Source organism: Acanthopagrus latus, chromosome 16 (assembly GCF_904848185.1).
Source record: "Acanthopagrus latus isolate v.2019 chromosome 16, fAcaLat1.1, whole genome shotgun sequence".
Lineage (NCBI taxonomy): Eukaryota > Metazoa > Chordata > Actinopteri > Spariformes > Sparidae > Acanthopagrus > Acanthopagrus latus.
Window position 1 is genome coordinate 1,886,326 of NC_051054.1, and position 15,622 is coordinate 1,901,947.

The 15,622-nt window shown below is 43.6% G+C and overlaps 1 protein-coding gene across 2 annotated transcripts in view; it reads left to right on the forward strand.

Annotated features, from left to right (window-relative positions):
- The window catches only part of brf1a (BRF1 RNA polymerase III transcription initiation factor subunit a), an 83,410-nt gene that overhangs the window by 51,507 nt on the left and 16,281 nt on the right, over positions 1-15,622 (forward strand). The window contains exon 17 of one of the 2 annotated variants that reach the window (XM_037125372.1): positions 9,516-9,642. The exons of the other annotated variant lie outside the window; for it this stretch is intronic. Within the exon in view, the coding sequence (XP_036981267.1) occupies positions 9,516-9,627 (112 nt within the window). The 3' untranslated portion in view covers positions 9,628-9,642. Of the gene's footprint in view, positions 1-9,515; positions 9,643-15,622 lie in introns of those variants that run through there. 2 annotated transcript variants of the gene reach the window in all.

Below are 15,622 nucleotides of genomic sequence, written 5' to 3' on the forward strand. Positions count from 1 at the left end.
TAAGCACAATCTCGTTTTCATGGGAGGATTCGGCTGTTTGTGTTGTTGTTGAGAGTCTTTGTGATAAATTGAATGTTTGCAGTGTCTCCATGAACTGCATCAGTAAATCAAAAGTATGGATTGCTTGTGTTGACGAGGAGAAGGCGGCAGGAGGAAGTGAACGCTGGTGTCAGAATAGTTTTAAAAAATTAGCCCCTGACTTTGAAAACTCACCTGAAAACAATCTGAAAACAACATGACCGTCCATGACCGTTTATAGTTAGTTTCAGCTCATTGATTATCCATCAGGCCAGATATTTACCTCAGGAAGGTGGTGGAGACCAAAAACGGAGATAAAAGAGAGTAAATATTGGATTTCCATTCATCAGACGACGCAAACACTCCAGATTGTTTATTATGTTGCTCTGTAACTGCTGGATGTGTAAATAAGCAACTTCAGGAGCTATAAGAGACCAAAATAGTCTCTTATTTTGAATTATACACGGTCCTTTTTTGAATTGCATGTTTAAAACACCGTGGACGCTGTGAGTTAGCCACATGTAGACACATTTACAAGACAAAGTGTTGATGTGTTTATGCTTCTGCTTGTCAGAATTGAATAGTAGCTGAGACAGAAATGTGGAAAAAAAAAAGCCACAACAGACTCGTTCATGCTAGATTTTTATCAGTCGTATCTGTATTTGAATCCACATCATGTTCAAACTGCAGCAGGTGCTTTCTGTTCAGGCTTCAGATGGAAGAAAATCTTTTCAGGACTCTTACAAATTAACTCAAATATTCTGAAACCACAGACCAAAAATTTTTGCCAGAATATGAACTGATCGATTCACAGATAGGAAAAGTTGTCCAGTCTCCCTCTGTGAGATTTCTCTGCCTTCTTTATGTTTTATATCCTTAAAAACTGAACATCTTTGAGTTTTAGGCTGCTGGTCAGACATATCGAACTGTTTGAAGAGAAGTCTGCAACTGTTTGGTCTGTAAAACGTCAGAAACTGGTTAAAAATGTCGCCCAGTGTTTCCCAAACCCCAGGATGACGTCCTCTAATGTCTTGTGTTGTTTTTACAACCCAAAGATATTCAGTTTAAAAATCCAAATCGTCTGCAGTCATTCAAAAGTTCACAGCTCAGAAATAGTCGCAGCTTTTTTACAGACTCTGACATCAACAATCGATAACCTTGATCATACTTTAGTTCTCCAAAGACGGACGGTATAAAACTAAATCTGCGTCTCGACCTCATCAGTGACGGAAGTTTACCAGCCGCCTCCGTGATCACAGCAACACGATAACAACAGTGAAGCCAGCAGAGCCGAGGGGCTGCTGGATTTGAGCCGCTCCAGTTGGCTAATGGCTGCTGCCAGAATGGCCGACATGCTCCATGAATGAAAGACGTTCTCCAGATTCATGTTTTGGCTGTGATCTGTCTGAAGAAGGGGCTTCACTGGCACAACACCCATCTCCTCTTTTTAAGAATGGACGCTCTTTCCTGACGCGTTCGACCTGTTTGAATTTTTAAAACCCTTCCTGTCGTGTCGATGAATCATTGATGGACGTCTCTGTTGTGAATCATTCATCCCTCGCTTTCTTTCTGTCTTTTCTTTTTCCTCAATGGAAACGTGCTTCATCCATTTATGCAGAAATCGCTGAACTCTGCACTTTGTCGCGCTGAATGCACAACAATGTTTTCGACCCCTGCGGTTTTTCAGTTTGCAGTGGCTCTTTACCCACAAGCCATTAGGAGCGAGAGACACATCCCCTGCGGCCCAGTTAGCAGAAACACGCTGATAATCTCCCCCATTCTCTGGTAGCGTGTCAGACGCAGCATTGGAATGAAAAAAAAAAAATCAGAGGAAAGACAAAAACGATCTCAAACAGCGACCGTTGAGCGCAGAATGGTCTCTTTCAGGCCCGGCGGTGGAGGAGCAGACCGTTGCTCCGGCGCCTGAAAAGGTTGTTGTGCTGGTTATTGAAAAAGGGGAGAGGCCTGGTGTCAGGGAGACCTATGAAAGTGCAGGAGAAGGCCTGCTGACAGTGCAGCCATTGTGCCTTGTTTCGAGGCCTCGCTGAGGGGCTACACTGAGGCATTGTGCTGCTCCGGCCTCCCCTCCCTCTCCCGGTTCCTCCTCCGGGCTTCTCCCAGCGCTCCGCTCCAGGGTTCGCTCGGCGTCGTTCCTCTGCTGCTCTTCCTCTCTTCCCTCCGTCTGATCCTGTTGAGCTTAAGATTTTCTCTCTCTTTTCTCGCTTTGTGTCTTTTATTCAGAACTGAATCCCGCCGTGCTGGTCTGAAATTGTCGGAACATATTTGGCTTTTGATTCACCCAAGAAACTGTTTGGATTGTAGATGATTCATATCCAGTTTGAATCAGATGTATCAGAAACACAGATGATGTGACTGTTACACTGAGCTCTGTCATGTTGTTTGTCTAAGGAACAAAACGTTGGATCATGACTAAAGGTTTCTGCTGTCTTCACCTGTCGACAGGAAGCTGAAGGTGTGCGTGAGCTTTTACAGCCTAGATTCAGACTCTTGACTCAGAGTTTTGAAGTTCTGCAGTCCTGCTGATGTTACGGCGTTGGAACTGTAATCAGATCACCTTTGCAAATTTGATTGTTATGATTGGAAGAAAGCGGCTCACAGAAGATGATTTGATCACGTTGATGTAGTTCATCACCAAAACTGGATCAAGGAATGATTTTAGGACCAGTTTAAAAACGGAAGTGATGTTTGTTGGCATAATACCATGAAGGACTTTGAGAATGAACACGTGTCATCACTGACGAGCTCTCTCTGCTCTTTTTCTCTTGCAAACTGCACCCAGAAATAACAAGTGAGGCTTTTCAGGGATGTCTGTTTGCGTTTGGTCTCTCAGGCTTTGCTTCATTGCGACTTCAGTCAGTCTCAGCTGTGGTCGACTGGCTTGTTTTAGTCGTAAAATGTGTTCTCCTCTCTGTTTGTTGGTGTGAATTGTCTTTACATACGGGCTGTTTGTCTCGAGATCTGTTCCCAGCAAACAATCCCATTTTCTCCACCGTGCTCCCATCATCTCCTCCACTTTAGAAAAGAGCTTTTACCCCCCTCCATCTCTACCTTTCTCCCCATTTACCTCTCCACATCTTTCCATCACCCTCCTCTCTCAGCGTCTGTTGTTGCTCTCATTATTTCCCTCCATTTCCTCTCGCTTTGTTTACCATCTTCTCTCCTCAAAGTTTGTCTTCATCCCACTTTTCATCCTGTTTTTCTTTCCTCCCGACCTCCTTCTCTCTTCTCCGCCTGTCCTCTATTCTCTCGCCTACTTTTTTTTTTAATCCTCGCCGTGTCTCGCAGTTAAAAGCCTTCAGCAGCAGCTACAGGCCTGTTGTATCACTCTGCACCATCAGGTCTGCTCTTGCTTTGGGCTTCTGCAACTCGCTAACGAGTTCTTTGCCTTTCTTGTCCTCTCTCTGTGGTTTCTTCTCCCCTCCCCGTTTTGTCTCTTTCATCTTCTCTCCTGATCTCTCCACTGAAGTGTTTGCACTTTAGAAAACATGGTGTAAATTCGCCTCGCTTCACCCAGACAAGTTTGATCGCAGGACTTGAAAATGAGCCGCAGGACTTGAAAATGAGCAGCAGGACTGGAGTGATGACAGAGCGGCGAGTTTGATGAGACCACTTAGAGTAAACAGAAAGGAGCAAAGCTTTTTTTTTTTTTAAATAACAAAGGTTTTTGTTCAGGATGACATTTTACAGAAATGTATTTTGTAGATCGTATGAACCCAACGCCTGCAGACGATCGGCTTCAGCCAGCGTTAATTGCTCACTTGTAGAGCCGCAATGATGAATCGACCAAAAGAGAATTAATTGGCAACGATTTTTAGGATCGATTAATTGTTTCAGCCGTTCTTCAAGTTAAATGTCAAACATTTTCTGGCTCCAGCGGCGCTGAAGTTTCACCTGGCCCATCGAACCCCCGCGAAAAAGTTGAATTAAATGTGTGGAAAAGTAAAACAGGGAGATGAGGAACGTTCTTCAACTAGCACTTTTTGCTGCGCCAAAGTCAAACCGAGCGCAGATTTGCTTTTCAGTCAGCAGTTTTAATGCAGCAAGTTGAGCCGAGCGATGGACCTGCTGGCCGAGCTGCAGCCGCCTCGTCTCCGAGCAGTCTGCAGCGACGACTCCTGATCGTGACCAGCCCGTAACCAGAACCGTCTCCACCTTCAATCGATACTCGACACACGTCTGTGCAGGAAACCTGAGAGAAAGAGTTCTTTAAACACTCAGTACTGCAGCTTCTAACTGAATCTCTTTTAAACATCTGATGTGTTTCTGCCACGTTCACTGCTGCTGAAAACACTTTTAATTAACTAAATAATTGGGCTTTTATTGTGAAGAAGTTACGGTACATGAAACATGTTTGTATCTGGATTAGCGGAGCCACTTTGTTAGCTGTGGTTCTTCGATTGCACCGCGGGGATCAAGAGAAGCGCATCATTGCTTTCACACACACCTTTAAGCAGGTAGAGCAGTTGTGGTGGAACTGCAGATGCCGAGTCAAACCGAGTAGAGCCGGGCCGGATGATGTGACGGAGGAACTGCGATGTTTTGGGGAGATTTTGCATATTGGGAAAGAGAAAATACTCCCCACATGTCTTTCCGATTTAACTGATGGAATAAAACATAAAACGTTTTTGTTTGACAAAATGAAAGATAAAGTCCAGAATGATTACGTTTGTCTTCTGTGTCTTCGTCTGATGGATTTGTCCATTTTTCATTCCGTTTTGGTTTTGATCTGGAGACTCAAAGCGTCTCTAGCTGCACATGTTTCATCTGACCACCACGACTTCACGGCTTTATAGCAGCAGGTCTGCAACACTGCTCTCTCTTGTCTTGGCGTCCGTCCCTCCGTTATCTCGTCTTTGTCTCTGGAACGTCACATTCCACCTCCCTCTCTCCCTCCCACTCCTTTTCCCTCCATCTTTCACTCCGTCTTCCTGCTGACTGGGCCCTTCAGGGACGACAGAGCCCTGCTGTACTCACTGTACTGCACAGTCTTTAGGTTCAGATGTCCCATGCACTCGTTCACTTCTGCCCCTTTTTCTTTTTCTACCCCCCTCCTCCTGCCTCTCCACCCTCCACCTCCTCCAGCCAGCTGCCAAACAGACCCTCCCTGTTCCCTCCATCCCCACTGGAGGATGGAAAAGCAGTCTTCCAGAAATAGCCCAGATAATTGCCCTCCAGTGATATTTTTTCCTCGTTTCTCTGGCTTTTTTTTTTTTTTTTGCGCTTCTCTGCCCCTTCATCTGTTCTTTTCCCATTCAAACCATTTTTTTTCTTCTCTTTTTAAAGAGCTTGTCTGATTCCAGAGCTTTTTTTGGGGAGAAAGAAAAGAAAAGAGAATTCCTCTCTGCATTTTTGTCCTCGGAGGGAGGGGGAGTCAGAGCAACCACTTCGGTCTGTGTTGGTTTTCCAGAAATGTAAATCGGAGCCACAGACTTAGCCAGCGCTGCGGAGAAACTGGAGAACTCAGCAGTTTTTTCTGGCCAGATGTGGCTGCTGCCACTGCTTCTCCGAGGCGGTGCCAGAGGACGGGAGGAGGGGAAGGGAAAGAATAAAGAAAATACTTCCCGTTTTGGTTTTTCAGCCTGTCAGAGCAGGTGTCATGAGAAAGTCAAAAAGTCACCCAAGTGTCTGAAAAACTTTGGGGAAGCAGGAAAAACTGAGTGAGCGAGAGAGCAGCTCCAGTTAAATCTCCACCCGCAGCGGAGGGGAAAACTGGGGGTCGCTCTCTGCAGCTCGTATCATATTTTCCTGCTCGGCACACTCGATCGAAGAGGATGTTTTTCCTTGTTATACGACCAGCTGTGTTAGGGGAGGGTGTATAATTTGTCTGTGGTTTGCAGCCCCTCCCTGGAAGCCTGTGATCCCCCAGCACTCCCCTCCCCCGGTTGCCCTCCCCCTTTCCTCCCTCCCTGCAAACTGTGACCAATGAGGCGTTGGATGCTGGTGGAGGTTAACAGACAGACAAACAGACGGACAGAGAGGGTGGTGAGTGCTGCCAAGCCCACCCAACATCCACCACTCCCCCCCCCATCCTTACTGGGACTCACGTGATGGTCCCACATGTTGCAGATGAGATTAGCCGCTTGTTCGTGCAGAACGTTAGATTTTCAGGAATTAAAGCTACATCATTTTTTTTTTTTTTCACACTAATTGCAGAGTCACGTCAAGTAGGTTTCCATCCAGATTAATTTACATTAGCCGTAAGCTAACGATCAACTGTAAGCATCGTGGGTGTGTTCGTGTTGGTTTGTTTGAATTCAGGTCAACTCTGACTGAACTCAGAACTCAGCAGAGACTCTGGTTCTGGTTCTGGTTCTCTTTCTCCTCTCTTTAATGTTACGTTCATGAAGTAAAGTAGATTTCCCCTCCAGCTCCAGTCAGCAGTCATCATTGCTGCAGTCAGGCTGATAAACAGGAGTGAAGATAAATCCACTTTTGAATCCCAGAAGTTAAAAAGTCACGTCTGAGCTCTCCTCCCGTCTGTAAACAGCTCCGGATCAGAGCAGAATCTGATGTGACTTTGTCTTGTGTTGTGATGTTGTGTGCAGGCAAACATGGCGTCTCCTTCACCTGACACGCCGGATGGTTTGTTTCATACAGTTTGGAAAAGGAACTTTAAAAAAAACTCTTGTCAGGTGATGAGAGGTTCGAGATAAGAGCGAGAACATCTCTTCCATGGAGAAAAGCCTTCAGTGTCGTTCTTTGCTCTTCCTTCAGTGAAATAAACTCATGCTAAAAAGCAGCTACGCTAACCTCCAGCTGCCACTGTTCTTTCTCAAACACGCTTGTCGTCGGATCTCAGTCTCGCCTGTTGCTGAAGTTCCTCAAATGGCTGTGATTGATCTTCAGCTGAACCAAATGCGTGAGGAATTTAAAATCAGTAAGTTAACGACAGTCGTGCCTGATGTTTTGGTTTTATAGGATAACATGTTAACTGAGCTCCCCTCCACAGTAATCTGGATACTCTGAGTATTTTGCATCATAATCCGGAGAGTGATTCGATGACGTGCGAGTCCGTACATGACAGTGTCTGCCAGCAGCTCCCAGGCTGGTTCCACTGCCGGTCGCATGTTAAGCGAAGCTTGTTTCTCACACATTTACATTCAGGTCTTTAGCCTCCCCTCTCATGCAGAGAGATGTTCACATATTTAATCCCTCCCAGCCGCCACCCTCCTCAGACGGAAACCCATTTCTCATGAAGAAATGAGAGCATCTCTTTGATTCTGGACATCCGGCTCTGCTTGCAGCAGCGACAGCAGCTTTCCCTCCGCTGCCTTTTCCATCCAGCGAGCTTTCAACGGCCAAACCTTTGTTCTCCAGCGCGCCTCGCACTGTAACTAATGGGACAGCCAGGGCTGGAATTTCGAGGGGGAACTCTAAAACTGGGCCATTTGGAAAACATCCCAGTTTTTATCCACGGCTTAGCCACGGAAGAAAGAGAAAACAGCCCAGCCAGCAACCGAAAATGTTGACACTAAAAGACTTGATACCATTGTGGTAGTTCATGGCCTCACAGAGCTGCAGCGAAGCTGAGCAGATGAAGACTTTCCCCCCCGGAGCCACGAGAAGGGACGCTCCAACTCTCAGATCCTTCCTCTTTTGTCCTGCTTTATCTTCACTCTCAAGTTGGTCCCCACTCTCTTAAAACCCAAGATGATATATTAGTTTCATTTTTATATTTTACCCCCCTTCACCGCTTTTAAGTTTTATTGACACCACCCCCTCCGCCAGCTATTGCCAGTTGTCAGCCAGTGGCTAAACGGCCTCCCTCAATCGCCTTTTCAGCTCAGGCTTAGTCTCATTGGCAGTAAGCTGATTAGCAACGAGCCGCTAAGCCCGGCAGAGACTGATAGCCTAACAGAGAGAGTTGTGGCGGAGTGGATGAGTGAAGGAGGGTGAGACAGACGGGAGAGAAGGGGAGGAAGCTGGTGAAAGGATAGGAAGTGAGACAGGGAAGACGGGATGGAGGCTGAGATTAAAAGATGGGAGATGGGATGTAAAGTTTTGTGGTTTGACGTCTCTGGAGGGTAAAATACGCCGCCTGCTTTGTGTCTCTGCGAAGGAGCGGCTGAATCTGCCCTAGTTTGACCCGAGCTGAGGAGGACGATCGGCCAACAGAGAGTTGTGAGCCGTGAAGCGTTTCCGAAGCGAGCGTGGCTGAAGGGCAAGAGAGGCATAAAAATAGATAAAGTGGATGTATGTACTTTTAGTTGACAAGTATGACGAATGGATGATTCAGATGAAAGAGCGATCGCTGCTGAGGATTGTATGGGTGATCTTTAAAACACTGAGGATGAAAGAGGCTGAACAGAAGACAGACCGGCGAGGATGTTCTGCAAACACAAAAACAAAGCGGAGGCAGAGCAGGAAGAAAGACGCTATTTACAGTTTTCTTTCATGCACTTTCACTTACATTTATTCCGCATTAAAGTGTTAGACTTCGTCACATCCCATGTACGGCTTTTAAAAGAACGTAATCACAACAACGTCAGAGATCTTTCTGAAAGAGCTGTGATTGGTCAAGTTTGGAGTTTCTGATGGTGGTAATGATTGTTGATTTGACCACTGCAGCAAAGAAAATACTTTTTATGAGTTCATCCCTCCAGTAGAGATAAGGAGGAGACTTTCAGGCTGATCGGACTTGTGTTAACATCTGTCCTGAGTCAGTTCACACCTGTAATAAACAAGTACATCATTGGCACAAAGAGACATGATGTTTTTTATACAAAGAAAGGAAGAACTTGATGTCTAACATTTGCCGAATTTACAAGACAGCTGGAATAGTCAAGAATTCATCACTGACAGTGTTTCACAAAGTACATGAAGTTTCTTTCTACTCACCAACTCACAAAATCGTGCAATTTTTAAAGGGAGCCTGGTAACTTTTATCCATGGGCGACAAAGAAATTGCCTTTAAGTTTCACGTAGCAGCGTCACAAAGATTGTTTTGCCAGTCTGGTGGTTTCACCTCCTCTTTTTGGATCAGGATCTTTTTTAAATTTTCAGATGTATCACAAAAGACAAATACAACTTGAATCAAGCAAACAAGATTTTCGATGATTAATACATTTGCAGCCAGATATCCAAACAAAGTATACCGCAGGATTTTCTGATGGTATATCTGATTTTTCCTTGGTGACATATAACCTCTGTAATCCATCGGCCATATGTTGGATGGAGAGAATCCTTCCATTTGGATAATATAAACCTTCTGGACAACAGAAAGCAGAAGGCCATCATGTTAATATTGTGCCAGTTGAGGTTGAAGCAATCAATGAAATTAGAGAAGAAGTTTCACATATTCTAGAAAGGGTTGAAAAGAATGGCAAATATTTCATATGGTGGCAAATATGACAATATTAGATATCATGTAATATCAATCCAAGCCCACTCATCACTCATTTGTACATCACCATGTATGTTTAAAGATTTAGTGCTGGTGAATTCATAAACCAAACATTAATCCCTCATGTCAACAGACTTCTGAAGGAGAAAGAGGAGACGAGCGACTTCAACATGAAGGTGAATGAAGCGAACAAAGTGTTGGTTCGGTGCTGCCGTCAGCGTTGTTGCTGTTTTTATTCCATTTAACAAAAGAAAGAAGTGTGCTTTATATGACATGATATTGAAGTGTTACTCAGTAGGGTGCATGATTATTTGAATTAAAGTAAATGTAACTTTGGCACAAAAACATCAACGCTGTGATTAAACTTCCCGTCAGGAATCCGTTCAAAACATTGAGAATTAATCAGCACAGAGCTGACTCGAGCTTTAACGAGGTAAAGGAGGCGAAAGAGAGACAGACGGGAATCTTTTTATAGAGACATAAGAGGGGAAAGAGCCGACAGAAAAAGAAATGGTGTCAGAGGAAAAGAGAAAGATGTGACCTCGTTGTGGAGGTGAAGGAGGCAGGAAGAGACGAGCAGCGTCGGAGAGATTAAGACAGACAAACAGAAGAGCTTTTATAAGAGGTTAAGAAGTGAGGAGGGTAAACAAACTGAGTGGAAGCAAAGAGAGAGAGAGAGAGTTCACAGGAAAAATACATCCTGAGGCACTTAAACACTCTCGAAAAACTGGTAATTGATGATGTATCTCCTGTTTCTTTCTCTGTCGACTGGATGTCTGAGCTGACCGAGGCATCGTGTTCATTTCATGTCATGATACAGCTGCCGGTCGATCTCACGCTCCATCTGAACCTCACTCAAGAAAGAAAAACAGAGATTCAACTCACTTTCTTGCAGAGAGAGCTTTGGATTTTGGATTTGGAGGTGTTGATCTTTATCTTGAGTGTTTCACCTGACTACAAACCAAAGACCGTCGTGGTCTGATGAGGCAAACATCGTCTGCAAAGAGTTGCACGTCTAATGTCCCCAAAAATGACGAGTCTACTGGTTCTGGATGCAAATTACAAAAATACAAACAGAATGTGTGACGGTGGACAACCCTGGCAGAGTCCAGCTGAAAACACAGAACCAGTAAATCAGCTAAAGCACAGTAAGAAATAATGAAACTAACAGAAAAGTTTCCTCAGAAAAGTAATTTCTCTCTACATTCAGCACGTTTCAGGGAGGAAATCTGTCAAAGTAGAGCTCAGTTGTCAAACATCTATACATTTATTTTAAACCGGAAAACAGACCAGAATTCACTGCAGCCGCTGTATGATTTATTGAATTAAGCACAAAGAAGGAGGATGTGAAGGACTCATGATCTGAGCTTCATTAAAGGCTTCCTTGGAACTTCTAGTCGAAGTAGCGATCCAGTTATTCAGCTATTCAACCATTGCTGATTATATGATTTAGCCTTGTGCTTTTTCTTCTGTGACACGACCTTACGTCCTCCAGAATTCATCAAACAATAACCTCAGAAACTAATAATCAGATGATGTGCAGCAGTGGAATCCAAACAGTGGAGGATTCGTCCCTCAGAGAAAAAGGAATTTCAACAGCAGTGTGCAGATATCACTGTGGCGGTCACGCTGTCCTCCGCCTGGATGATGGTATGGTAAATATGACAGCTATGTGTGCCAACAGCTTGTGTTACATTTTGGTCCAACAAACCATGAAACTCCGCGGACAATCCTGCATATTTCCCTGAATACTGGTCGAGCTGCCGTCGGTCTGAACACGTCTCTAATTCCTTTCTCATGGACGTGTCAGCAGGATGCACATGTGCAGACAGCTGGCCGAGCCGCCAAACCAGCGATGTCAAGATGAATATATCAAGAATTTCAAGAAGACAAAGTTTTCTCTTAGTTTTCCTGAGCTGAGCACAAAGTCTGTCAGAAGAAACTACACAGCAGTTTCATTTTCATCAATTCATTGCTCTCAGTACCGACACGAAGTGATGATACAGCTGCAGCACTGTTACAGTAATTATGTAAAACTTTGATATTTCCACATGATGGAGAGCGATGAGGAGGACAAGTAGGAGTTAAAGTCACAGTGAAAAAGCCTCTTTTGAGAGCAGCAGATTAGAACAAATCCAGGAGGAGGAGGAGGAGATGTGATTCAGCAGAAGAGGAGGATGTTCAGTACACCAGGTTCTTTTTGAAGAGATGAGATTCTCGCCTACAGTGACGCTCTGATTTCTGGACAGAAATGGAACGCCGATAAAAAGCCTCTTTTTTTTTTATCAAAGCGTTGTAATTGAGCCTCTCACAGCTAAATTTGTTTTACTTGTTAAATTAGATTAAATGTGCGTCGGATGCGAATCAACTTGTTTTGAGTTGTTAAGAACATTTGATTTTTGGACTTGCTGAGTGGTGGCAGGACTGTGGAGCATGTTGTTATGTGTGGGTGTCACATCCTGCCAACAGAAGAAGAAGAAGAAAAAGAAGAAGAAGAAGACGACTGCTAGCAAATAAACATGGATGTAAAAAATGTAGGATCTGAAATATTAAAGAAAAAAACTTGGCGGTGCAAATGTTCTCAGAGGGAAGAAGTGAGTTCAACATTTCTGTAAGATCTCAATGATGCACATAATTGATGTTGGTGCGATCGCTGAGTGTGAAGTTTTAATTGTTCACAGATGAAACCTTTCAGCCGTTTGGCTTGTTGACGAGTCGCAGAGTGAAATGTGTTCAGATCCGTCACTGAGCAGCCACAGACATGTTTTAAAGGCACAGTTGGTCATTTCTGCTGCGAACTGTCTCTCAGTAACAGCAGTGAAAACAAAGCTGTAGTTGGATGTGAAGAAGTGTTGGATCATGGGAGTTGATGTCCTCGTTAAACAACCAGTTTTACAGATAATGCAGGAAGTGTGAAGAAGCAGAAAATGGAAGTTAAGTTCTTATCACATTATTTGATTAAATGTACATTAATGATCATTTCTGAACAAGTGTCACGAACAAGAATACAAACAAAAACAACACAAGCGGACGTTACGACCCAGAGAAGTTGTGAATCCGAGTGAGAACCTGAGCTCGGCGTCTCGTCTCTCCGGTGCTGAGACGACCGCAGGATCTCTCAGCACAGCATCATGTGTGGGGGTTGTGTCGTGCTACATACGGCCCTTTTGTTTTCCTCGGGGAGTGATTTATACACGACCACTGTGCACAGCGAGGCCCTGCGTCCGCTGGGCGTCAGGAGCCACTCCCCGCTGCTGTAAACTGTCGCCATGGAGACGGGGGTCTGCCAAAAAGTCTGCCGCCGGCAGCGCCGTTTGACGGCCGTTTGACCTCCGACCTCCACAAGTGACTGCGGGACTCTCCCAGTGGGCTCAGATTAATCGCTGCTGTCACACCGAACGCTCCAGAGTGTAAACTGTGGCGCCCCGAGAGCTCGAGTCTCAGTGTTGGTGCAGAGGTTTGAATCCCGCCGGGACCACACAGGATAACATTTATTCTGCTGTCATCGTCCACAACGTTTACAGGTTTTATGTTGATGGAAAACTAACAACTTGGTTTTCTCATCGTACAGGAAAGTTGCTGCGTCAGTCATCCGTCCATCCTTAAAACTTAAACTTTTTCTGTATTTATTGACAAAATCCTGAGAAAAAAATAAGGGAAATCAAATTTTGATTTTTAGATTTTTAATCCTCAAAGTAGATTTAACAAATGCAACAAAAATATGTCATGAAATGTTTTTTATTTAATAAAAAATCTTTAAAAAAGTGAAAATTTGAGCCTTCATTGAAAAAACAAACTATGTAGATTTAAATGAGATGTAAAATAATGTAGTAGTTTTGAGTACAAACATTCGGTTTCTGCTCCTCAGACGTGAATATTTGCTGATTTGAATCTCAGTCTGATAAAATAAGACATGTGAAGACATCATCATGACCTCTGGGACCAATATGGCCAATATTTTCTGACATTTTAAACGCTAAAAAATTTAAAGGATTAATCATTAATTGACAGATTAATCATTAACTGATATAATAATTAGCTGCAGCACTGAGATGTAATGTGATGCCTGGTGGTGTGATTCATCTGTGTTTCAGTCTGTTGGTTTTCATTAAAAAGGTTTAATATTACAACATAAAAGCTCTTCACAAGTTGTAACATCAAGAAAAATATAATTAATGAGATCAGACAGGAGTCAGTGACTTCAGTAATGCAACAAACCAAACTAATTTGTTTCTTCACTTGAGTGAAAACCTATAAAAGTCAAATGAAACTGCCGTTTGAGTTTCTCTCACAGTCACCGTGTCGTACGAAGATTTAACTAAACTGAGATCAAGGCAGAGTCGACCTGAATGAGAGTGAATAGCAGAAGGCCATCTGCCTGTCTAGAAAATCATTAACACATCCAGCATGGAAACAAAAGCCTCAACAAAACAGTTTGAAGAATCAGTGAGGAGCTCCAGAGAGGACAAAGAGGAAGCAAACACACATGTGATCATGTCGCGAGCAGCAGACGGTCACCTGGTCACAGAACAACCACCCAGAGAAAATTAACATCTGATGGAGTGAAAGAGGAGCTGAGTAAAGTCTGCAGCGTGAGCCTGAATACTAACGCCGTGTGATTTCCTGCAGAGGGGTGGGAAGCTCGTTCCACAGGGACGCATTTTAAATGCTCACTTCCTCTCTGATAAAGAATTTCTGCATTCTAATTAAGGAAAGTTTCCCTGGACGAAATGTCAATAAATCCCCCAACTATGCAGCGTACAGCAGTCTGCTCCGTGGACGACTCCACTGCTAATTTTTCTATCTCTCCTACCATTTCTCACATAAAATTAAAAAGCTAAAAGGCGATTAATAGATAATTAAATAACCAGAACAAGGTGTGAATGCGCAGCTCCCATCAGCCTCGTGGAGCTTTATAGTCAGTTTCAGCTCATTGTTCAACTGTCTGCCTATAACTTTGCTGCAGAAGCTTTAAAAGCCGTTCGTACTCTTCCTGCTCGGAGACTCGCTGGTGAACACAGTGGAGCGTTTAGCAGCTACAGAGGCAAATGTTTCCCTCGGGAGCTGGTGGAGACCAAAAACTGAGCTAACGACTCCAAATGAACGACCATGTTGAGAAAACGACACTTAGATTGGTTTAGATTGGTTTACTATGAAGTGTTTCTCCATTTTGCACCAGATTAATGGAAACATTCACACTTTATGCCTCCACACGCGCAAAGTTTTTGGATTCATGTCTCGGTCTCATTCTTGTGATCATATCTCAAGAACGCTTTGAGGGAATTTCTTCAAATTTGGCAGAAAGAAATTAATCAATAATTCACCTGATGATTCCAACAGAGTTGTACCCAAAAGTCTGACAGGATAAATTCATGAAGTTTAGGATGTTTTTATATCTAAAAGGTCAAAGGTCTGCTTCACTTGACCTGTGTGAGGAGGCAGTAAATCTAGTTTCTAGTTGCCCATTAATCATTAAAAACTATGAACCTTTACTGGGGAAAAGCAAAAGCAATATTTCTGTTTACTTCCCGAATGTTTGTTCCTCCCTCTGACTCTACAGCAGCTTTAACGCTGGATATAAAATGTTTGTTTGATGGATTTTGCGGCTGTATCCTGTGAAGGAGGTGTTTGAAGTTTTAAGTCTATTATAGTAAACGTTGTAGTGCAGCATGTAGAGATAAAGTTTTTGTCCTTTTTTTAAAAAGGAAAACTTTTTTTTTTTTCTAATTACGACTTATGAAGTTGTCGTAGCAATTTGGAGTTGGAGACATCAAAGCCTGCAATTAGTTCTGCTACCTGCTGGTTGTTTTTATTTGTGAAAGCTTGTTTCCATCTCTTTAACTTTATTTTTCTTCTCTGTGAGACTTCGGTTCACTTCACGGCCCATTTAAGGAAAAAAAAAAACGTTGTGCTGGAAAATCCATCCACACCTTCTTCCTGCATTTTGCTGCTGTGCAGCTGAAGCGTGATGACGGTCGAGGTAACAGCGCTGAGTTGAAGTTAAAGGGCGATTTCACTGCACCAGCTGCACCGTCACAGAGTCTGAGAGGTGGAATAACTGAGAAATAACTGAGAAGAAAAATATGGATGTTTGAAATTTGAGCTTCATGTCAGATCGAGTGATGTGAAGTGTGTCGAAGATCGAACGTGAGCTTTTTTTGTTTATTTTAGAGACTCGTGGGTGACTGTCGGCTTTGTAGTGACACGCCTGTGTTGTGTGTGTGTGTGTGTAAGATCATA